Source organism: Macrosteles quadrilineatus, unplaced genomic scaffold (genome assembly GCF_028750875.1).
Source record: "Macrosteles quadrilineatus isolate MER2022 unplaced genomic scaffold, UCM_ALF_1.0 Scaffold_6__1_contigs__length_79288215, whole genome shotgun sequence".
NCBI classification, from domain to species: domain Eukaryota; kingdom Metazoa; phylum Arthropoda; class Insecta; order Hemiptera; family Cicadellidae; genus Macrosteles; species Macrosteles quadrilineatus.
This window is the reverse complement of record NW_026542599.1, coordinates 77,782,650-77,807,960: the sequence shown is the minus strand read 5'-3', so window position 1 is coordinate 77,807,960 and position 25,311 is coordinate 77,782,650. Positions and strand designations below refer to the sequence as shown.

Sequence of the window (25,311 nt, the reverse complement as noted above, 5' to 3'; positions counted from 1 at the left end):
GCGTTATCGATTTTAAATGGAAGCAGAAGCTTTCTTGTTTGAGTTTGTCACTAATTGTTAGTTTCTGCATGGGTTTTGCCCAGCTTTGTTTTGCTTTTTCTCTCTCTGTGTTTTTTATCTTTTTTTTGTCTGTTTTCTTAGTCTTTATTCTTAGATAATTTATCAGTTATTGAGGGGGGCGTACACTTGCCCCTAACATGTTTTCACACAGGTTCTCATGCTCTTTCCATTTATGATAACCCAACCAAACATAACCGCCACAGCACGCTGTACAGTATAAGGGTGGCCTAATACCTAGAAGTACCTAGAAACTTTGTGGCATGGCGGTTTAGATTTTTTAGGGCTAGTTTGAATACTTATTGATCAGTATGGGAAGAGTGGTTCAATAACGGAATCAAAGTTAGGCTTATCAAAGTTTTTTCAATTATTTTTGTTCATGGACACTAAGCCCTAGGCCTAACTTACTTTGCTGTTAATAAATGGTAGCCTAAGCTAGACCTACGCTAAGTTACTGTACTTACTTAGGCTTACTTGTAACTTCCAGTAAGTTAAATTGTTTGATAGGAATATTATATTTAGGCTAGAGGGTCACCGGAATTCTACCCCCGGATATTTACCCCCATGAAAAAACGCCTAGGGTAGGGGAGAGTGGTACAAGGTGGGACACGGTATATAGTGGGACATTCCATATAACTTTTTTTTCTTCAAAGCCATGTGGCCAGTTTCCCTCCAAAAGTGTTGTGTCAAGGCCAACAGTGTGTTTTAAGTTATGAAGTTTCAGTCATGTTGGAAAGTACTGAATGACAGCCTGCTACAACTATAGTCTCAAAAGTTACATTTTTGAGGTAAGCAATCATCATTTTCTTATGAAATTAGATCGATAAACAGGTTAAATATGATGTGCCTAACATTAAAAAACCTTCTTTGTTCAATAGAAGGAGGTCAGGGATGTCTGAGCTGCACTGTTTGGAGTAAAACTTAAAAACAATATAACCCTACATGTGGTACAAGTTGGGACAGTTATTTGTGGTATATAGTGGGACAACGTTAAATAAGGTGGTACAACGTGGGAAATCGGTACATAGTGGGACAAGCAATGATAATTGATTTATTATACTATTATAGCAATTCATAATAGGCTATAAATATAAGCATGCCCATATAAATATATGACATGCCTCATCTGCTTGGTAGGTTACCTAGAATAGGACCTAGGTTTGTTAAATAAAAAAATAAACCCTTAACTTACTTTTCACGGTAAACCCTAACGCGGTTTACCCAGAAACATCACTATTGTCATAATTTTGTGTTAGGCCTAGGTATTTTTAAACTGTTTAATAGTTATATTTTCAATTAAACAATTTCTTCCTACTTTTTTACCTACTTATAACATAAATACAGTTTTAGCGGGGTCGGTTTTATGCCAAAGTAGACCCACATTTAACTCTTAAAATACAGACTTAAGTATTCATTCATATCATAGTTATTCATTAAAGAACATTATAGTGGAATTTTACAAAAAAAAATTATTTTTTCAGGTCCATAATGCCGAAGATTTGCCGCAAGAAGTTTTTGGAGCATGCAGAAGATGGAGCAATTACGAGCCATATAGCCTAGTTTAATTACTAACTATGTAGGCCTACTATAAGTTTTTAAAAGTCACATATCAATAATTTTTTTAATTTAAGTCTGAAACTGTCTTATTTATGTATACCTCCTATGCATAACAGGATGTCCCACATTGTACAATTTATTGTCCCACTTTGCACCATATGCTGTCCCACTTTGTACCATATTGCTGTCCCACCTTGTACCAGGGTCGGCATACATGTTGGGACAAGTGGTATAAAGCGGGACAAACGGTTTTTGGCCTTTTAAATATAAGTTAATAATTTTGAAAAAAATATCATTAAAAGTGTTTTAAAAGTGCTTTATTTTTGTGTAAAGATTGTTCTTTTAAGTCAACTAATATTGAAGAAAAAAATGTTTTAATATTTTTGTACCATACACGGTCAAGAAACAGCCCACGACTGGAAATCTACCCCCGGACATCTACCCCCAGACATCTACCCCCGGAAATCTACCCCCGTGGTCAGCTACGCTACGCATCGGCCAAGATGCATTGTTGTAATTGATATCATTAATTTGTTTATGTAAATCAACGGCTCTTCGGTTATTCATTAGCTTACCCCTATTATGCGAATTAAATTTTTTTGTAAAACGAAAATAGGCCTAGTTACTTTATTCTTCTTGGGCAATAATATACCCCAAGTCGTTGCCAACACAACAGGTGTGTCACCAAAACGATGATATCATCAAGTGGTAATAAGAAACCATAGCCTATACATAATAGCATAGGCTATTTAGGAAAAAAATATTGATTTCAGAATACCTAACTTAGTTTTTTAAAACTGCAGGATCTTGTAGTTGTTTTAATCCCAATAACATAAGATAAATGTTAATTGTTATAACCTTATTTAGCAACGTAAATTAAATATGTAAAAAACTGTACCTAACTTATTCGATCAGTGATCGTTTCCAGATTGAAACTTAAATGTTAACTAGTGACATCGATCTCTGTAGTAATAGAGATCGATGACTATAGTTCGGCCTCTTAGAAAACGACGAAGTAGGTCGGGTGAAAATGGACTGTTACAGCTTATTGAATTAGGAAGATAGATAATCTTAAACATGACAACGACATATCGCAAGCTTTATACTGGGTATTAGAAGCTAAAGAATAAACAAAGAGCCGTTTATTTACATAAAGCAATTAATAAAATAAATTACAACAATGCATCTTGGCCGATATGTAGCGTAGCTAACCACGGGAGTAGATTTCCGGGGGTAGATGTCCAGTCGCGGGCTGTTTCTTGATCGTGTATAGGCCCCGCCCCTCGTGACGTCAAAATGACGTAGGCGTTTTTTCATGGGGGTAAATATCCGGGGGTAGAAATCCGCTACCCCAGGCTAGAGACAATTGCACCTGTTAACTTACACTTTTGTAAGAATTATACACAATAATTAGGCCTAAGGCCTATATTCACATTTATAAAATACCCCTATGGGCACAATCAAGCTTTCTAGGTAGGCCTAAGCCTAGGCTTTCACCATGTTATCTTTTGTTTCAACTACTGTAGGCTTAACTTACCATTAGGAGTTATACCGTCAAGACCTTCTAAAGCGATTTCATCCAAAATTCCCTTGACAAAATTAGGGATGTAACCTGGAGTTTCTTTGAACGCAAACATTTTTAAAAGAATTATTTTGAAGAATTAAGCTTAAGCTAAGAAGGAGGATTGTGTATACTCAATGGTAGGCCTATAACTTATAAGTTTAGCACTTCAAGAAAAGGTTTGTGATGATTTTTCAAGAAATTTATATTTTTCAACAACCATTTTTAAGGTTTAACTTAAAAGATTCTTGAAAATAACTTTGCCATTACTTGAAAGTGTTTAAACAGAGATATGACACTGACATTAGTGGCTTCAAAATAATAAGTGAATTACATGACATAACCTAAATGTATGAAACGCAAACGACAGTCTGTTTGTTTATAAAATAAAAATAAAAAATCGTAGAAGAGAATGACAGACAGCCTGCTCCTGGTCTCTTTCCCAGTTTCCCCGCCCCGCCCCATTTGCTATTACAGTGTTGAGTTCACTCCACTCGCGGATCGGAGTCAACCTAGACTGATCTTATGATCACTTTTCACTTTACTCAACTTGTTGGTGATTAGCTGCTAGCCAGTTCTTGTTCTGTTCCCATTGTTCCAGCTCAGCTCAGACTAGGACGAAGGCTGAAGAGCGACTGAAGCTGAAAGTTGTTACTGCGCATGCGCGGAATTGAGGCTATATATTGCGGCTCCACAGCCTCTTTCTTTTCAGTTTGTTTGTGTTTGTGCTGTGAACTTGGAGTCTACCTCAGGAAGGAATGGTAAGTACTTACTTTAAAATATTAATTAATTAACATTAAGTTTAAGTTATCGTAGGAACTAAATAATCATTATCTTATCACGCTCTGAATTAATTTCAATTTTACGTCTCTAATAAATATTAAACTTTGAAAAGAGGCATTGATTTTTTTTTATTCTTCTCACCAACAACCGGTATGAATATTTTTTAATGTAGGCACAGAGAAGTAATGTTCTCTGTGATGTAGGCTTGCATCTACACACAGAGCACAGAGTGCATCTACGGTATAGCGGAAGTCCAAAGTTCAGTTTCAGGTTTCAGTTATTCTTTGCTATTGCATAATGCATTTAGATCAAGTATAATTTGCCTTGTCCTCCATTTGTAAGGCTCTGACATACTGCATGTTAAAAGTATGTTCCATATGTCCGGTGGTATTTCTAGGGCACGTTTTTATCAAATTAACCAGGGCTAAATGGGCCTTATGTCTTGTCTCTGGATTTAACCTATTTAACTTAATCAGAGTTAAATTGGTGTAAAACTTTATAATTGTCGGAAACAAAGAGACTCAATGTCACTGTTTTTAGTGAAGAAACAAAGTTTAGGATTAATTGAGGCGTTCAAACCTAAACATAAATTTAAATGTAGGTGAAATGAACCGTGTTTATATTTCAAGTTAGTATGAAAGAGTATTACCGTACAACTGGCTGGGTAGCTGAGTGGTTATAGTGCCTACTAATCAAAAGGTCGCCGGTTCGTTCCTGAGAAAAGTCAGTAGCTTTTTGATGGTTCGAAACTGGACCCAGCTGTTCCTGATCATTGGGCTTTAAATAAATGATCCTGGCTAATGAAACAGCTGATCTTAGTCAGTAACAAAGCTACACAGATCATCTCACACCATTCTACACTCATTCTTCGCTCATATTTGGGTTAAAATACGCACCTAAGTGTCGTCCCCATCTTAATGATTGATTATTGATTATTGACATCATTATACAATTTTGTACATTAAGTTATCTTATTCGTCAGTTAAATTTTAAACATGCGCCTTGTTCTTAGGGATGTGATAAAACGGGCTTTTTCCCCTCTGTAGGTAGGCAGATAATCTCCATAATACATACATATAAAGAATAAGTAAAACAAGATTTTGGTTTTGGGTGTGGACACACTGAATATAAGCAGCTGATTTTATCCTTTGTTTTCGTCTTATTGTTTTTGTTTTCTGTTTTGTTTGTTGTTAGTTAGTGTGTGTGTTGTGGTGAAATTGAGGTTGTGTTTGTATTGTGTAATAATTCATAATTTATTATTATTGCTAGTTGCATTTGATAGAATACTTTTTTAAGTTAACAAGACCTAACTTATTTAATTGTCACAGAAATCATGGAAGATTTAACAACATAACATCAAAAATTAATTAGTAGTCAAAAGGAGACGATTGGCTATAGCTTAACCATAGAACACAACAAATAGGCCTATTTTTCAATTTTATCGTTACAAAAGGTCAGTTTTAGGCCTAAGTTATTCCTATTTGCAAATGTTGACTAAAATGTATTCATTCAGTGAAAACTTGATTCAACTTAAATTGTTGGCAAGCCTAACATAAAAATTAACGTTTTTAGCCTAGGCTAGTGGTCACTAATCTTGGATTTTTTTAAAAATAGTATTTTCCAGTGTCTTGCCCAGTGTTTTAATTATAACTTAGGATTATAACTTAATTATAAAAGTCTGGAGATAACATTAACTAACAACTTGGTTCATTGTAACCTAAACTTTACCTTCCTAATCTAACCTAACTTCAAAACACTAACACTTATCTTAATACAGCCTCGAATCAACATACAGAACTAAAGTAACCTCCCATCCTAACATGCCTAAATAAGGACTAGGCCTAGGTGTAAGTGGTCAGTCAGCCCATTTCCCTTTAATAAGACGAAATGTTCTTTAAAGGAAACTTAAGGGGAGACTGTACCTTTTCTGGTTCAATGCTTTTTAAATGGATATTTTCTACAAGTTCAAGTACATATAGCACGAAAACTACTAAACCTATCATACTGATTTTTTGCACACTTAATTATCACATCCATATCTTTATGTTAAACCACTTTTTAAAGAAATATATCAATATAAAAGTTATTTTCAATCATTTAAAAAATACAAATTTTTATGCGATATTCTAAAAATAAAAATAAATTATTTTTTAAATGAAAATTTATAACCAATCAATATATGATTGGTTTAATGTTCTCACCAAGTACCCAGACTAATGCATGCAAAATTTTAAGTCTCTATGTATTACAGATTTTGAACTATGTGTACCTAAAGATAAAAAAACTAACTTTCGGAAAACACACTTAAAAGCTTTGCAGCACACACTCAAAGCCATAAGAATAGTGTGGCCGAAACCTCGGAAGAGTTAGCTTTGTTTATTTATTGTTATCATAAGAAGCTTTTAAATATACTAAGTATTATATATTTTCTTAATCAGGAAGAAACGGAGATTAATTTTAGACGAAAAACAAAAATTTAATTTTTTAAGACAAAAAAGGTTCAGTCTCCCCTTAAGTTTATTGACTAATGAATCACTTTAGAAGTGTTTTTATAGCCTAGTCAATTATTTTAATCAAAAATAAGTTAGGGCTATTCTTAAATCTTCGAATCATTTCTCAGCTTGCTTCACTTCACCTTCACTTATTTTAGCTAAAAAAGCTTATGTTAGTGTAATGACGCCATTGTTGATTGACAGATGCCCTACATAACTTAAATTAGGCTATAATATTTGATCAGCTAGAAATATTCATTTGCGTTAAAAATTAGGGTAGGTACCTACTAGGATTCAGGAGGTAGATAAGCAGGAGTTAAAAATTTGCATGAATGTAAATGTATCCATCTAAATACCTTGTAGGCTGCTAGTCTTCTGTCTCTTCCACTGAGCTATAATTCTAGCTGGAGATAGCACTGAATGTCAAAGAAGCGTGTCGCCAGCCGCCGTGTTTGCGTGAGGCGGGTATCATAAGAAGCCATGTTATTGCTATGACAAGAAAACTCACTGCTATACCAACCTAGTTATAAGAAGCCGTGTTATTGCTATGATAAGAAAACCCACTGCTATGGCCTACCAACCTAACAAAATCAGCGACACGCTTTTGACAGACTTCTGCCACTTGGCAGTGCTACCTCCAGTTATAATTTTAGCTTAGTGGTCTCTTTAGATGAATAGGCCTAAGAGTAAGAATAAGAAAGTTTATTGCCATTGACCAAATTGTACATGGAATAAGCATTGTCAAACCTACATTAAATAAAATATTATATTACTAAACATGTTCATATCGATACCGTAACAAAGATTGAGAATAACGATTGAGAATTCTTAATTTACAGTATGAAAGATCAAGAATTCTTTAAGAAGGATGGATGCTTAACTTACAGGGTTTCACCAGAAAAATAACGTTACACAATTGAACACATTCCACCACATTTCACACGCTTAACTATATTGCATATTGCTGAGAATACTTTGTTCTATCTCATCTTCATTTATTATTCATATAATATGAAGACTTAATGCACAAATTTCACGGCCCAGTCACTTAACTTATCTGGTATGAGGATTGATGAGGATGGGCAAGATTAACGTAGTCAGGGCACTGAGCCGTTGTTTCATCTTCATTCCCCCTTATCCTATCTGGGAGAACTGTACTTTTAGCACGAGTCTTTTAGTAATATGTAAGTAGGCCTGATAAGTTATTTGTTGTAAAATATAAACAGGATATGTAAATGCATAACTTTATAAGGCATGTAAATCCATAACTTTACTATATAATATTAATTTTATAATGTCCGAAGAATAGTATAGGTAGGCTACATTGGGAACTGAATATTGTGAGGTAGGCTTAAATATGTTGAGCTAAAAATGGCAGGTAATTTAATAATTGGGACAGCCTTAACTTTTCCGGTTGGTTGTATCCATAGGGTATCCACTAGAGTGCACTTTGTATAGTCTATCCGTCAAACATCACAAATGTAAACAGTTCCATCTGTGAAACATGGCAAATGTAAACATGACATCCATTACCTAAAAAAGAAAAAAAAATCACATTTTCCTTTAAGAGTGACGGGGGAAAATAATACAGTTTTATGATCTAGACATAATTCTACATAACCTAACAGCAATAAGGTAAAATCTTCTGTGTCCGTAATCTAGGTGAATGTACTGGGGTAAACTATAACTTAATAACAAAGGTACCTATTTCGTAATTTTTTCAAAACCCTAAAATTTTGTTTTAATCTTCAACTATTAAAATGTAAAGTTATTGATTTTTTTACAGGAAAATAATACTTCATATGCTTCTCAAAATAGCCTATGTTTACAAAATTTCAAAAGGGGGCTTGAGGCACACATCCTCCTCTCTAGGTTACACCACTGCAATAAAACATTTTGGGTTTGTTTCAGATTTATGTCGCTTTGAAAGAAAAATCAAATGCTACTGATGAATCGTCGAACAAGACCAAAAATACTGAAAGAAAACGGCATCTGAAGAGGTAAGGTTTGACATGGTTTGAAAAGCTTCAAAAAACATGTTAGGAGGATGTTCAAAACTATTTAAGCTATTATACAGATAGGCAACTTTCTTCCTCATTTCCCCAACACATTGTTTTTTAAGGAAATGCCTCTACAAACAATAAAATTTAAAACCTGTAAAATCTTTTTCAGTCTCCCCCTCCTGCGGGAAGTAGCCTAATTTGTGAATCCAGTAAATTTGTAAAATATATGATTAAAATGGTAATGAATTTTTAATGGAGATTTCACTCTATAATGCCCTGTCATTTTTATTGACTCAACCCCCTCATTTCTTAAAAAAATATTTTAGTTTTATGGCTTTTTCTCTTAGTTATGATTTTTATAACATATGTTCAATTTCGTCCAGGGGAAAAACTACTCCAATTGGCCTTGGATAGCTCTCTCTAATGAGAAAGTCCAGGGTTATTAGGCCTAAGAGACAACTATAGTTTTAAGTTATATTTGAATATTTGGGTTCAGATGTCATCAGTCAAGAAATAGCATTAGGATGCAATAATGACACATTCATCCTAGCCCATTAGTCCATTTTAAATTACAAGCATAGGAATTCTTACTTTTATTGTCAAATACTGATTCAAAATGGTAACTAAAATGATGGACCTTCGTAAAGGAATTGTTATTTCCCAACATATGTTTGGAAGGATAAAACCAAAATATCTTTTTCCTACATTCTTTTGACAAAGTGGCCTTTCTTGCACTGATTATAGCACAGAAAGTTAGAAATTGTTGCATCTACTTACTTTTTCCACAGTTTTTGCGAATTTCCCATATAGGGAATAAGCTCTTACCGTAGGTCTCATGGTAAGACCTAGACCCGGGACCGATTTACTTTTTCACTTTGAGGTCCCCAATTAATTATTTTCAAAGTCCAGAAGCTTTTTGGATATTGTTTAAACCCCTCAAACAAATATCATAGGCCTACCTCATTTCAAGACTATTTATCATTTATAGAGAAAAATTAAGTATAATTAATCCAACATCTTGTTTGTGAATATTACAGTTACCATTAAATCGTAGAACAGTTTATTTTATTATTCTGCATGATTTCTGCTACAGAAATGATTTGTTTCTGCCAGTAACAGTTTAAAACTAAAGGACTATACGGTACCTGAGGAACCACCTTACAATTATCTGGAATGTTTTTAGAATGTAGATATTTAGTTCAAAATTTTTAGTCTGATAGTTCATTTATTGAATAATTGTGTCTGCAATTATTTGTGTACTTATTCTAATAACTGTTTACTAATAAAATAACACTTTCAGGATGGCGAATGAACCAGAGGAGGATCAATCCAGAAAAAGGAAAAAGTGGTTGGAAGATTTGTCAGTTCTTTCATCTGACGATGAAGATAATTTATCTACAATATCAACTAACGGAGGATTGAATCCTAACACTTTTGATAAAGATAAAGTCTACCTGCGATTCCCATATTATTTGGGCAGTGACAGTAGTGAAGATGAGATAGAAATTAAATGTTTCCCAAAAGTTCCTAAAGTAAAAAGGGAAGAAAAATCTATTCTTTCTTCAGATGAATCTAGAGATGATAGAAATAGTAAAAATCATAGTTACAAACATACCAAGAGGAAACAAAAGTCGGATATAAATTCTGTAAAAAATACCAGAAGTAAAGATTCTGCAACTAAGAAGAAACCCCATAAAGAATCTAGAGTTTCGAAAGATGAGGTGACGAACAGGAAGCAACTAAAAAAAGCTTTAAACTCTTTAATTAATTGCTCAGGAATCGTTGACAAGGTTAGACCCAGTGTAGATAAAGGAGATTGTCTTTTAGAAGAACAGCTGTTTGAGAATGATCAACTTAATCCGTCAAACAGTAGATTCCTGGATTCCAGTTCAGAGAACTCAGATAAAGATGTATTTGTAATCAAAACCAAACCAACCAGGTACAGAAGGGTACATATTTTGTCCACCAGCTCAAGCAGTGAAGAAGAATCAACAAAATCTAGTCTGCCACTGAGTAACTTAGAAAAACCAAAAGACACTCAATCAAAGGACACTAAAAGGAGAAAAAATCACAGAAGTGTTCATTTAATGTCCTCCAGTGATGATGAAGAGTCTGAAAATGCTTGCTTGCTTGAGAACTCTAAACAATCAGAGGAACTTGCAGGAAGCACACAGGAAAATGTCTCCCCTGAACCTGATAAATGTGCATCTCAAACCAATTCTAGGTTTCTAGATCCAATAAAACCATTGAGTAATGCGAATGCCTGGACTAGCATAGCTGACATCAAATCTCAGAATAACAAACAATCAAAGGTTCAGGAGTTGAAAAGAAAGTTTGTGCCGTCCAATGCTTCTTCAGTCGCAATATACAAGCAAATACAACAGAGGCAATCAAATAAGAGTAAAGCAAATCCACCAAGGCGTAATTCGAAACACCAGCCAAACAAAACCCATTTTGGAGTAGGTAATGAAAACAAGACCACTTGTGATGTTCAAGTTAATGATGGACTTTCAACAAGTACATCTCAAATACACAGTAAATTTGAAAGCATATCATGTGATGCAAAAGAAACAATTAGTTCTGAATCATCAGTTAATCAAGAAACAAGAAAAGATAGCCTTATGGATAATCGTGAAAATAGTGCTGAAATACCTAATATAACAACTTCAACTTCGGTTAGTAGCACAAATCCTTCTGTGTTTGGAAAAAAAATACGCCAAGCACACCACAGAGAGATAAACAAACTTGATGATAATAATAGATTGTATCAAAATAGTAGGCATAAACCACCACATTCTAAATCAAATAAGAAGAAACTGTCTACAGACAACAAGTCACTAGAAGAGCAACAATCTACATCAAGTTCTTCCACAACCTGTGATGTTCTTGGAAATATTATGTCTCAGATGGATAGCAACCCTTTTAAAGTCCAATCAGTGCCAGTTAAAAAGACGGGACCTTCACAGGATAAGCTTGGATGGTTTCCCCCAGGTACTTACCCACCGGCTTTGTGTGGACAACCTCAAAATGCAGTAGGAGTCCCACAAATCAGGATGTATGGTACAATAAAGTCAAATTCTGGATCCATTATGCCTGAAGTGAGCAATCCAAATAGCACACTTAGGAATATTCCTAACCCAAGCTACAACCCTTTGTGTTTTGCTATGGGAATCAACATTACCAATCAACCAGTCGTTCGGACTGAAACTACCGGTAGTCGTTTAGAAAGGAGTAATCAGAATCTTCCTCAAGCCAACGAACTTACGACTGAAGCGAGCAATCCAAATAGAACACTTAGGAATATTCCTAACCCAAGCTACAACCCTTTGTGTTTTGCTACGGGAATCAACATTACCAATCAACCAGTCGTTCGGACTGAAACTAGTCGTTTAGAAAGGAGTAATCAGAATCTTCCTCAAGCCAACGAACTTACGACTGAAGCGAGTAATCCAAATAGAACACTTAGGAATATTCCTAACCCAAGCTACAACTCTTTGTGTTTTGCTACGGGAATCAACATTACCAATCAACCAGCCGTTCGGACTGAAACTAGTCGTTTGGAAAGAAGTAATCAGAACCTATCTCAAGTCCCTAAGCCCCAAGGGGAAAAAATCAATGAAAACTCTTGTGGTTCCTCATCTGTATCATGTGGTGGACAAAAGTTAGTTTCGTTTTACTCAGCTCCTCAAGAAGATTATATGGGTAAACTTATAATATCACAGGATGAAGTTGTAAACAATCTTAAAAATAGTTCTACACCATCTGAAAAATCTGAAGCCAATAGACACCTTAAAAGTAACCACACTACATTACTTCAAAATAACAAATCTGACAACCTGTCGTTAAAACATTATAATAAAAATTCCATAATTCAAGACTCAGGCCTTACTGCTGAGAGACAAACCATTGCTTCCTGTAAAAACCCTCAGATTGTTAATGAAAATAACACCCTTCAAAATATAAACCAAAAAGACAACTGGTCCATAAGACCACAGACTCCATTTACGTCAAGGGGAAATGGTGAAATTTGTAAAACTTCTCAAGAAAATAACAATCCTAAAGGAATCAGAATAAGACTTTGTGGTGAAGAGTTTCGATTATCTGCAAAACAACCATCTAATGCAAACAAAATTTGCAATGTTTCTAAAAAAGACGTACCTGGGACAAATGATTGTGATAGACAGGGTGATAATGTTGAAAATAATGCAAAATCCCCAAAGAAAACTTCCCCTGTTTCTCCCACTACAAGTTCGTCTTCTTCAAGTTCATCTGATGATAGTTCTTCTGATAGCAGTGATGAAAGTACAAAATCTAGTTCTACGGCAGATTCAGACTCTTCAGTTCGTACAGTAAAGAATTTAAGTATAGCGCATGTTGACTCTATCAAGGAACCAAAACGTTTATTAACTACAGGAGTTTTGTGTACTAAAGTTACCTCAAAGGAACAACCCTATGAAAAGGAAAACCAATTGGTACATCCAGAAGTGCCATCATCGTTAACAAATATGCCTACCCTAGAGAAAAATATGGACAGCAAAACATTTTTGAAAACACCAGAAAATGTTGTCTACACTGATGTAATCGTGCTATCAGATTCTAGTGATTCTGAAAGTGGACAGCTACATGACAAGGAAACCAACACTCGAGATTTAGATGCTGATAATCACATAGAAATCCCTTGCAGTGATACAGGTACAACACCTTCCAAGCCTGGTCCACCAGCATCAAACAGTGTAGGAAAAATTAGGGTGAGGAATTTATTAGAATTAGGCGTTATTCCCAACCCAGAAATTGAAAATGCACTAAAACCCACGTCAATGGATCCAGTTATTGTGGCTCAAAACAAAGAGTCCGAGATATTGCAGACAGAAACTTCATATTCAAATAATACAAATCAACAGGCAATACATCCAGGAAGAGAGGATTATGTTTGTAGCCTACCGACTAAACCTGCTGAGTTAAATTCTAACAGTAATTTAAATGCATCTCCTGATCCAATGCCTACTATTGTTGAAGTCTTATCCCTAGCTCAAAACGATGGTACTGCAAATCCCAGTTTTGGTGAAAATATTCACACAAATAATTCTCAAAGTACCTCAAAAGATTTGAACTCCAGCAACGACAAACCTGTTAACGATACTCCTAATTCAAACAGAGTTACCACAGAAAATCTTTCTCAAGTTCAAAGCAAACCTGATAAGCAAAAGGGAAAAGCGAAAAAACTGCTAGGTTGCCAGTTGCCGGCAAAAGCAAGTTTTCGCATTAAAAATTCAAATTCCAGTTGCAAGAAGTCTGCTAAAAACAAAAACACACCTACTTCAAATAGGCCTACCATAGAAAATAGTCCTCAATCAGAAAGCAAAAAATCAGAAAATAAAAAGGACAAGAAATTTTCAGGTGATATAAATCAACAAGCCCAGCCCAGACAAGCCAACCCTCTTAGACCATTTGGGCCAAATCAAAAAACCCCAAAAACACCTCATTCAGTCAATAAAAATAATTCAAACAAATCAAAACCCACAGTAGGCCTATTGGTGCCAGTTATACCAATAGCACTAATAAAGCCTGTAAATGCAGTAATGCCCACAGTATCAGGTATGAACCTAGAGAATAGCAAAAGAACTGTTTGCAACACGGAAAGTAGGAATTTTATTCGCATTCAAGTTCCTAGGTCACATAACCTACCTTCTGAAGTGGGTACATCAAGAGTTGAAAGCAGTGAAGCATCAAGTCAAACCCCTGCAACTGTAGTTACAATGCCAGATTCTTCTGAAAATGTACAAAAACTATTTTTTACTCTATGTGATAAGCTGTTCACTGATGTTGTTAATTTTAAAATCCCAAAAATGGCATACGATTTATACTTATTAATTAGTTATGACGTCATGAAAGAAGAACGCTTTAAGAAAATCAATCAGTTACTATCTTCAGAAACTGTTGTCAGTGAAAAACTCCGAGCTGAAAAAGAATTTGCCGATATGATCAAAATCCGGGCTCAGAGTTTTGTTCCTCTATTCATGACAATTGTAAATAGAATTGATAGTGATAACCTCAAGGCATTGCTTACCGCGGTGTATTGTAGAATAGTTCAAAAACTCGAAACTATCGATCCTATAACCAGTGCTTACCGGTTCAAAATAAGGAGCATAATCAAAACTATGCTGGAAAAACACGGTTGTAAACAGCCAGAGATCTTGGCATATTTTGACTCGGAAAATGATACAAATTTTCTTACAAACTTCTGCTTTATAGAAAATTTATTGAAGAAATATGACACAGAGCCAAGGGAAGTTTGTACCAATCTAAGGATGCAACCAAATACTGAAATGACAGCAAGTTCAACTTCAACAGAAAGAGGTAATCATGCTGATTCATCTGTATTAAACCAAACAGAAAAAAATCCCGTTCAGTCCACCCCTGATTGTTCAGTCCCTCAAAATCCAGTTCAGTCCACCCCCGCTTGTTCAGTTCCTCAAAATCCAGTTCAGTCCACCCCCGTTTGCTCAGTTCCCCAAATTCCAGTTCAGTCCACTCCCGTTGATTCAGTTCCCCAAAATCCAGTTCAGTCCACCCCCGTTTGTTCAGTTCCTCCCAGTGGGAGTGGAATGGGATCCTTTCAGACCAACAAACCTACACAACTTCCACCAAGTATTGGAAATTTGGACGATGAATTTTTGAAAAATCTGACGAGGAAACACTAATTACTGTACCAAAATCATCTATGAAGTTGAAGTTTTTCAACTAAGGTTAGTAAACTTTTCATATATTTTTATTTTGCTCTTAAATTTTTGTTGTTTTTAAAACAATCTACGAACCTGTTGCTTATCAAAAGATCATTTTCACTAATCCAGCAGTCCAGAAAACAGGATCTTTTAATTATTTATTATATTAAAACTAACATATTATTAAGCTAGTAAAAGCACTGTAAATTGTGGAGGTTGGCAAACTCTGTTATAAATGCTCAACAAAAATATATATATCTAGATGAATAACAATTAAACAATAGTATATTTCATAACAAGAGTAGAAAGTAAATCATTACATATTTGAGACCATGTTTGAAGTGTGAGATTTATCGAGTTACTTTTCGCTACTACACTACAAAAACTAATTATTTTCTTAAATAAAACCAACATTGTATATTTCTTTATTATAGTAGTTAGGAACATTACAAACCCATAGCACTTATTAGGTTATGCCTTCAATTAAAAGTAAGTACTTATTTTGGTTGTTGAAAATTAAAACACTTGACAAAACAATAACAAATCTTTGTCTACTTCCGCAAAATAAAAATAAAATAATAAACATTAATTTCCCATAGTAAACATTCTTTTTAGAGTACCGGTAATAATTTTTATTGATGTAAGTACATTTTTATCTTGTGGACTTGTATGAAAATGGGAATGAGTAGTTTTAAATAGGCCTAAAGAAAGAAAATATAATTGATTAATAGTTGTTAAACTGTATTATTAACTTTGTTTACAGAAAATGTTTTAAGATATAAAAAAAATCATTCACATTTTTTATTAATTATAAACCATATGTGATTGTAAATAGACAGTGAGCAAGTTAGATTCTTTCAATAAGTAGAATAGCCAGGAGTGGCTCCAGGACGGAGTTTGGGCTTGGAGGGGGCCTTTTCCTAGAATTTTGAGTTAGACTTTTCCCACTTCCTTCCACTTAAGTTTCAGTAACATTTAATGATTGAAGGTGTACATTTCAGGCTTTGAATTTTTTAATGTAAAATAAAGTTAGTGATTTAACCCTCCGAGCGTCACTCGTCGAAAAATCGACTCACGACACACTTTGTGTAGTGTCACGCGTCGATTTTTCGACACACGAACATCGTTTACGGCGAAGGCTCTATGACTGACTGAATCGGATTGAACTGGATCGAGTTAGGTATCGTTCTTTTCGTTAGATTCTAAGCTTTCTCCAGAGGTCTGTCTCCAAGCGCTTTATGTTCTCCGAGCCGATCGTAATTGTAGCAGACAGCTGACGTGCGTATTTGTAAACAGCTAGGTTACCCTCGGACCGATGTGTTTTATTACGTTTATCATTGTTTTAGTGTTAAAAATCAAAAGTAGTGATATACGTGGTGCATTATAAGAAGATTTAAGTGATTTTGAAGGGCTGGTTGATGATCCTGAAGAAGTAGGTAGTGATATTGATGTAAATTATCATCATAATGATGTTATTTGGTCCAGGATCACTTCTTGAAAATTAAAATGGTATAAGATTACCTGTTTCTGTCTGTGATCCTAATTTGTAGTATGAGCTACCGGTTTCGAGGTTATAACCTCATCATCAGGCTTCTTGTCACTCTTGCGAGGTCGTCGAGTTTTATAAACACACAAAACACTGACATTTAAATAAATAAGTTACAAGACATTGACGGATACGATACGAATATATTTAACATAAAAAACTGGAACTAGTTCCCACACGACGCGGCACGGGTAAACGTTTTGTCATGACTGGGGTTGTGGCTGACCTTGCTGCCCCCTCCCGTTATCAGAACAATGCCGATGGTATTTTTGCCTCTCATTATTGTAGATGCGAATCGCTGCGTCGTATATTATGTTTGATTTAAATGATGTTTGTTCATTTAAAACTTTTTGGGGTTCTGACTTGATGGCTTTATATATTTCAAACTCTTCCATGCTGTTTAACAAACTTCCTTTTCTTGGGCAGAGATGTAGTATTTTTAAATTCTTCTCAAAACTTGTATAATTATGGTTTTCATTTATTAGATGGTTGGCGAATGTTGATTTCGAATCAGATTTTTTATTGGAAGGGATGTGTTCTTTATATCTTATATGAAATGAACGAGATGTTTGGCCTATGTAATATTTTTCACAGTCATCGCACTGAAGCTTGTAAACACCAGTTTTGTCCTCCTTCCTGGTTGTTTGTTTATTATTATTTTCCTTCAACATTGAGCTCAGTTTGTTGTTTGCTCTAAATGAAACTGTGACATTGTTTTTCGCCATTTCCTTTTTTAATGTGTGATTGAGGACAAAGCCGTAATCAGCGGAAGCAAAACGTTTTCCGGGGGTGGGTGGATCGGTCTCAGTTTTTGTATTTTTATTTTTATGTCGGGTTACTAATTTGTCAATAATTGTGCTTTTATAACCATTGGCTATTGCGATGTGTTTTATAATCAGAAGTTCTTTTTTATAATCAGCAGGATTTAATGGGATGGATAATAGCCTATGGACCAAGCTGTTGTATGCGGCCATTTTTTGATTATAAGGATGATGTGATGAACAGTGTATTGTTTGGTCAGTAGCTGTAGGTTTCCTGTATATACTGAAATTAAGTTTTGAGTCGATCTTTGTGATTTTGAGATCTAAATAATTTATTGAATCATTATTCTCTGTTTCAAGTGTGAATTGTACATTTCTGTGGATCTTATTGAGATTGTTGTTCATTAGGTTGAGCTGTCTGATGTTACCATTAAACAGGATTATTATGTCATCAACATATCTGTGGTAAAACATTATTTTGTCATGGTAACGGTTGGCATTTGAAAGAATGTGTTGATTTTCGAATTTGTTCAAGAATAGGTCTGCTAGTATCCCAGAAAGTGGGGAACCCATTGCTAGGCCATCGCTTTGGATAAAATAATCGTTGTTAAATTGAAAATAATTCTGCTTCAAGACCAGTGTTGTTAGGTTGATCAACCTAACAACACTGGTCTTGAAGCAGAATTATTTTCAATTTAACAACGATTATTTTATCCAAAGCGATGGCCTAGCAATGGGTTCCCCACTTTCTGGGATACTAGCAGACCTATTCTTGAACAAATTCGAAAATCAACACATTCTTTCAAATGCCAACCGTTACCATGACAAAATAATGTTTTACCACAGATATGTTGATGACATAATAATCCTGTTTAATGGTAACATCAGACAGCTCAACCTAATGAACAACAATCTCAATAAGATCCACAGAAATGTACAATTCACACTTGAAACAGAGAATAATGATTCAATAAATTATTTAGATCTCAAAATCACAAAGATCGACTCAAAACTTAATTTCAGTATATACAGGAAACCTACAGCTACTGACCAAACAATACACTGTTCATCACATCATCCTTATAATCAAAAAATGGCCGCATACAACAGCTTGGTCCATAGGCTATTATCCATCCCATTAAATCCTGCTGATTATAAAAAAGAACTTCTGATTATAAAACACATCGCAATAGCCAATGGTTATAAAAGCACAATTATTGACAAATTAGTAACCCGACATAAAAATAAAAATACAAAAACTGAGACCGATCCACCCACCCCCGGAAAACGTTTTGCTTCCGCTGATTACGGCTTTGTCCTCAATCACACATTAAAAAAGGAAATGGCGAAAAACAATGTCACAGTTTCATTTAGAGCAAACAACAAACTGAGCTCAATGTTGAAGGAAAATAATAATAAACAAACAACCAGGAAGGAGGACAAAACTGGTGTTTACAAGCTTCAGTGCGATGACTGTGAAAAATATTACATAGGCCAAACATCTCGTTCATTTCATATAAGATATAAAGAACACATCCCTTCCAGTAAAAAAATCTGATTCGAAATCAACATTCGCCAACCATCTAATAAATGAAAACCATAATTATACAAGTTTTGAGAAGAATTTAAAAATACTACATCTCTGCCCAAGAAAAGGAAGTTTGTTAAACAGCATGGAAGAGTTTGAAATATATAAAGCCATCAAGTCAGAACCCCAAAAAGTTTTAAATGAACAAACATCATTTAAATCAAACATAATATACGACGCAGCGATTCGCATCTACAATAATGAGAGGCAAAAATACCATCGGCATTGTTCTGATAACGGGAGGGGGCAGCAAGGTCAGCCACAACCCCAGTCATGACAAAACGTTTACCCGTGCCGCGTCGTGTGGGAACTAGTTCCAGTTTTTTATGTTAAATATATTCGTATCGTATCCGTCAATGTCTTGTAACTTATTTATTTAAATGTCAGTGTTTTGTGTGTTTATAAAACTCGACGACCTCGCAAGAGTGACAAGAAGCCTGATGATGAGGTTATAACCTCGAAACCGGTAGCTCATACTACAAATTAGGATCACAGACAGAAACAGGTAAATTATCAGCCAGATTCCTAGCTATGGTTAGGCTATGCATTCTTAGCTAAACTCTATGTACTGAAATCTGTTTTTTGCCCATAACTTATTTATTTGCAAATCTACTTCCTTATATTATTATATATTTGTAATCCTCATAAAATTTAGAACAAAGTGGCTATTTTCAAATATTTATATAGGCCTATAATTTATACAATTTCATTGAGCGCGAACTTATTTTTTTTTTTGAAAATTTTCCAAAATATTTTTTTTTACCTAAAAAAATTGTTTTGAAACAAATGTTCCTTATGTTTTATGTATAATATTGAAGCCCATGGTTTTCCAAACAAAATGGTATATAGAACAGTAGAATTAACATTGTTTTAAGCTTCTCAGATCCGTTTTAATAAAACCTTGCAAATGCGCCAAAAATAGGCAGACATTAAGGCCTAAACTATGGACACTCGGAGGGATATTAATAATTTGCAATGTGCTAACACATTTATGTGAAACACCTAAGCTCCAGGCAAGAATACCTCTCAGGGGGGAATAATGCTTCTATTAAGGAACGCGGCAGCGTTCCGCCCCGCCAAGTCCCCCAGCGGTACACAGCTGCTGCAGTGTATATATACATGACGTGACAAAGTGGCTTTTTTACTCGTCTATAGCTCTGAAGAAACAAAAGATATTAAAATAATTGTTCATCTACTGGATAGGGGCAATCATTCTCAACAAAATTTAAAAAAAGAATTTAAAAAACGGTTGTGTTTGAGCCAAGAAAAACTAGTTTGAAAATTCACAAATTTTCCGTGTTCTCCTTCTTCTCCTTAAATGTTGACGGACCTACAGCCCAAACCACTGGCTCAATTTTAATGTTTTTTATGTTGTTTGAAAGCCCTTAGCGTGTAGATGTGCCTTTTGAGGGTCTCAAGTCGGTGCGTTGACCCATAAACCCTTGGCAAGCCCTCAAAGTACGAGTTTGGCCCATTTAAATAACATGGGATTAAAATCAAAACAAAAGAAGGACCAGCTGCGATTAAATCTTAATTAATTAAATGTTAGAGAAATTCATAGGAACAGCTGAAAAATTATTTTAATACTTTTATAAAGTATTTTTTTCAGGTATACTGAATGATTTGAACTACTTACTATATAAAATTACTTAGAGCAGTGATATTCCCCGATACTTTCCATTGAAAAATGCAGTGTACCGATGGTACACTGGTACAGCAGCTCGTCATTTTTAACAGTTTAATACTACTTATCAAAACATATGAAACCTAGGAACTTGAAACTTAGTACTAGTACGCTAGTACTAAGGTTTGTTCTATGTTTTGATACACTAAAACAAATAAAACGATCGGGAAAATCACTCTACATATGTTAAACAAGCAATTAAAAAGTGATATGTAAATTTAGGATAAATGAGTTATTCAGTATTTGTTTTGCCTTATGCTATTTCTAACAAACCTAATTAGTTTGATTACATTTTTACATCTCTAATAAGGGCTCAATTTACACTAGTCTTTAGATATACGGGTTTAATTATTAGAACACTTATGTAACATCAACACATTATGTTGTTCAAGATGAGCATTGATGAAATTTGAAACTGAGTTTAAGCCCAGTGGGTTTGTTAAATAGTAATTTTGGTACGTGTGTCAAAAAGTTTTTAATCTGTTTAAAGCAGATAAGACCAAAAATGTAGAATTTAGTTCTACATTAACAATATTATTGAAATTAAATGAGATGTAGTTGTGCCGTGGTCTATATATCAGAGAAAAGAGGATTTTTATTTTAACTGTTAATTTTCTACAAAAATAAATAAAATCTAACAAAAAACCACTAAGTGGTAACACTTTCCCCGCCAAGTCAGCAATCCAAAAAAGTTAATAAATCATTACTTTTTCCGCCAAGAAAAACAATGTAATGTATGTAAGTTTGGCAACTTGGCGGCAGACTTTTGCTCGATCCCTTAAAAAAATACCATAAAACTAGTTTCATTGAGCAAGTATCCTTCCCATTGGTACATTGCTAGGTGAGAGCTTATTTTACAAAATTTGACCTTATTTGTGCCACATTTCATAAATTATACTTAGTTGGACTAATTAATTAGAGAAGTTGATTTGTGAAATTATCCACGAACGTAACTTAAATGAAAAAAACCAAGCAAAAGTCTGCCGCCAAGTTGCCAAACTTACATACATTACATTGTTTTTCTTGGCGGAAAAAGTAATGATTTATTAACTTTTTTGGATTGCTGACTTGGCGGGGAAAGTGTTACCACTTAGTGGTTTTTTGTTAGATTATAAATAATGGGACGGTTAAATCTTGATCGCATAGCACCAACTAGATGTACTGGTATTAAGTTTTTAAATTTTTTTTTCCAACATGGTAAAGACTATATGGTAAGAACTACTATCTGTACTCTTTGTTGACTAAAAAGTCATTGTTTATAGAAAGGGCTCAGTAAAATCTGGATTTTTAAAAATTATGTAGTAAATCTATAAATCACTGAACAATTACATGTTTTTAAGCCCTAATATGAGTTAATGCAGTAGGCTTTAATTAAGCAAAGCTACACAATAGGTAAAAAAGTTTAAAATTTTGTGTTTGAAAGTTTGTATTAATCAGAGTTGTGATTGCTCCTGTGAGTTAAGTGACCTGGTCATGTGGCAATGTGATACCCTGGAAAGATGTTAAAGGTATTTGAATTAAATTCCGTGATCGGCAAGTCTCACGTAGGAACATCATACACACTTGTATACTATAAAAACTTACTTTCCGTCCTTGCAGATTAATATACTATTGATATGTATGTTGCAGTTTCGTGACTGTCTTTCTCCAAACTTCATCACGACTGTTCTACGATGGAGCTAAGAAAACAGTTGGACCCGTACCTGATTTCTATGTTACGTATAATACTCGTTACGTAGGCTACTAAGCTTAAGTTTATGTAAATACATTGTAAGCAAATAGAATATTGTATTATTTTGTATATGAACTGTGAACATACTTTGTACATACCACTAACTAAATAGTATTTTTTATGTTTTTAACAACAAATATTTGTTGAATTAAGTTTTAGATTTGTATCGTTATTCTAGTAAGCCAATCTAATGAATGTAATTGTTCTGTTAAAGTTTAATCCTTAGTATTATGAAGATAGTTTCGTTGGAAAATGCATATTCTTTTTTGTAAATTGATGTTTGAAAGCAGTTTCTTTTAATTTTGAATGCCTTTGATAGACTACCACTTGATTGTTAGCACATTGTAGCGTAAGCCTTTGTAAAAAGATCTGTCCAGGAAATCTAGTGAATAGAATTTGTTCTTTAGCATGTTCCTGATTTACTGTACACAAGATCAGCTGATCCTAAAAGTCGATTGTTGTTTTGCTTTAGTTTCAAACCATCTTTATTGGTCGCTAAATAAAACGAACACACAATCTTTAGTAGCATACAAAATACAAGCTGGTTTAAGTAAGCAATGTGTTCAAATATTAAGTGTGCGAGCTCCCAAACGTAAAATTGCTGCAGTTGTACAAATAAAAAGTATTTTAATGTGGTTTTAACTGTTAATTTTAATTACAGGGTGCGGCGTGGGAACTAACTCTTTTAAAATAATCACAAAGTAAAAAGTATTAAAGATAGCATTTTAATTCTTTCTTTTTTACAAATTTAACAATCATTTAAAGTTTCGTTGGGTTTACTTACAAGTTTAGTTCTTGAATATTACATCATGTAGGTGACATCCATGCTGTTCAATACATTTTGTCAGACGAGATCGGAAGTTTCGCTCCACCTTCTCAAGCATGTCTGGACCAATGTCAGCAATAGCAACGCGAATGTTGTTCTTCAGTTCAGCTAGGGTCCTCGGACGATTGGTGTACACCAAGGATTTCAAGTATCCCCACAAAAAATAATCGCAGGGGGCTAAGTCCGGCGAGCGCGCTGGCCACTGGAGATCGCCCCTAAAGGAGATCAGGGGTTGTGGAAAGTGTTCGCGCAAGAGAGCCATTGAAGCGCGTGCTGTGTGAGCCGTGGCCCCATCTTGTTGAAACCACACATTTCTTACACCAAGTTCATCAAGTTTTGGAAGGAAAAACTCTTGAATCATCTGAATGTACCGTTCAGAAGTGACTGTAAGTGCCCTATCGTTCTCTTAAAAAAACCATGGGCCTATGATGCCAGTCCTGGATAAGGCACACCAAACAGTCACTCGTTCTGCATGAAGGGGCTTCTCATGAAGTTCTCGGGGGTTCACACCACTCCAATATCGCATGTTTTGCTTATTCACACACCCTGACAGATGAAAATGTGCTTCATCACTAAAAAACACAAGTGCGTTGTTAGGCAAGTTTTCAACGATGGCTTCACATGCCCTTTGTCGCGAAACAAAATCACGTGGATTTAGTTTTTGCACCACTGCCAGTTTGTAAGGGTGGAATTTTAAGTCTTGGTGCAGAATTCTCCTAACTGTGCGATCTGAAATTCTAAGCGCAGATGCATGTTTTCGTGCGGATCGCTTAGGTGATTGCAAAACCGCCTGCCTTACTCTCTCGACATTTTCTGGCGTTCTAGTGGTTTTGGAAGGACCTGGTTTTTGTTTCCACACACTGCCTGTATTCATAAAAGTATTCACCCACTGAACGATTGATGTTCGACCGGGAACACGACCAGTGGGCGCGACATTAAACTGCCTCCTAAACGCACGCTGGGTTGCAACGATAGACCAGCCACTAGAAAAGTACACAGAGACTGCGAACGTGCGCTCCTCTCTTGACCATTGCATGGTTGCAACTGACTGAACTGAGTGGACGAAAAACTTCATAGCGCGCCCACCAGATTGCGCATGGCCCCGCCTTCCTAGGACTAATGACGTAATTCAAATAAGTAAGTTCCCGTGCCGCACCCTGTATAAACAAATTAGTTATATCTCCTTTAAAATTGTTACGTTGATCTGAGCATCAGACTAGTTTAAGTTGGATTGTCCTGATTGACAGAATTTTAGTATGTAACTTTGATCATTTTACAAAATTGTTTTTTGTTATGTAGAAGTTTATTTTTTTTTTTGAAAAATAGTTTTACTGTTATATCAAGAGCTTGATTAAAGTTTAATGTTTTTAATAAGTGGTTTTTAATATTGAAGTGTTCTTAAATGTACAGGTCCCACTAAAGGATATTTGTTACCTTAATTTATTTAATAAAAAAGATTTTACTGTAATTGTGATTAATTTTCATCCCTAACCATTCCATGGTGGAAGGAAAAAACATAGGTGTGCTATTCCCACATATTCTGACGTCACTCGGATTGCAAACAAAAGATCACCTGATTGTAACTGTCAAATTAGTATATGTATTTGTTTTGATTTGGTTGTTATTGTTTTCATAATAATAAAAACAAAAACAATAAAATCAAAACAAATACATACCAATTTGACAGTTACAATCAGGTGATATTTTGTTTGCAATCCGAGTGACGTCAGAATACGTGGGAATAGCACACCTATGTTTTTTCCTTCCACCATGTAACCATTCAGTGTTCATATAATGTGTGAAAGGGATAAGATTTTCTATCATTACTAAAAATCAACGCATGTGTGTAGTGTATATTATGCTGGTTATGAGCAATGTGAGTTGAAGGAGAATTAACATCTATTTAGCTTTACTTCAACAGTAAAAGCAGCTGATTCAATAATAGAAATAATTGGCAAACAAACATTAGCATGCATAGTGGGCAATAAAAAGAAAACTT

The 25,311-nt window shown here is 34.8% G+C and overlaps 2 protein-coding genes across 3 annotated transcripts in view; one reads left to right on the top strand and one right to left on the bottom strand.

Annotated features, from left to right (window-relative positions):
• Positions 1 to 3,398, bottom strand: part of LOC128997657 (general transcription factor 3C polypeptide 1-like) — a 53,821-nt gene extending 50,423 nt beyond the window's left edge. The window contains exon 1 of the mRNA XM_054423296.1: positions 3,152 to 3,398. Within this exon, the coding sequence (XP_054279271.1) occupies positions 3,152 to 3,251 (100 nt within the window). The 5' untranslated portion in view covers positions 3,252 to 3,398. The remainder of the gene's footprint in view (positions 1 to 3,151) is intronic.
• A 1,827-nt stretch (positions 3,399 to 5,225) lies between these two features.
• Positions 5,226 to 24,699, top strand: LOC128996860 (mucin-2-like). 2 transcript variants are annotated; one of them, XM_054422374.1, is made up of 4 exons: positions 5,226 to 5,411; positions 8,362 to 8,450; positions 9,754 to 14,810; positions 22,384 to 24,699. In XM_054422374.1, exons 3-4 carry the CDS (start codon positions 9,755 to 9,757, stop codon positions 22,389 to 22,391), a joined length of 5,064 nt encoding a protein of 1,687 aa, XP_054278349.1. In that variant the 5' UTR covers positions 5,226 to 5,411; positions 8,362 to 8,450; position 9,754; the 3' UTR covers positions 22,392 to 24,699. The 2 variants fall into 2 exon arrangements, with proteins under 2 accessions (XP_054278349.1, XP_054278348.1); XM_054422373.1 differs by having other exon boundaries at positions 9,754 to 15,199.
• Positions 24,700 to 25,311: the final 612 nt, after the last annotated feature.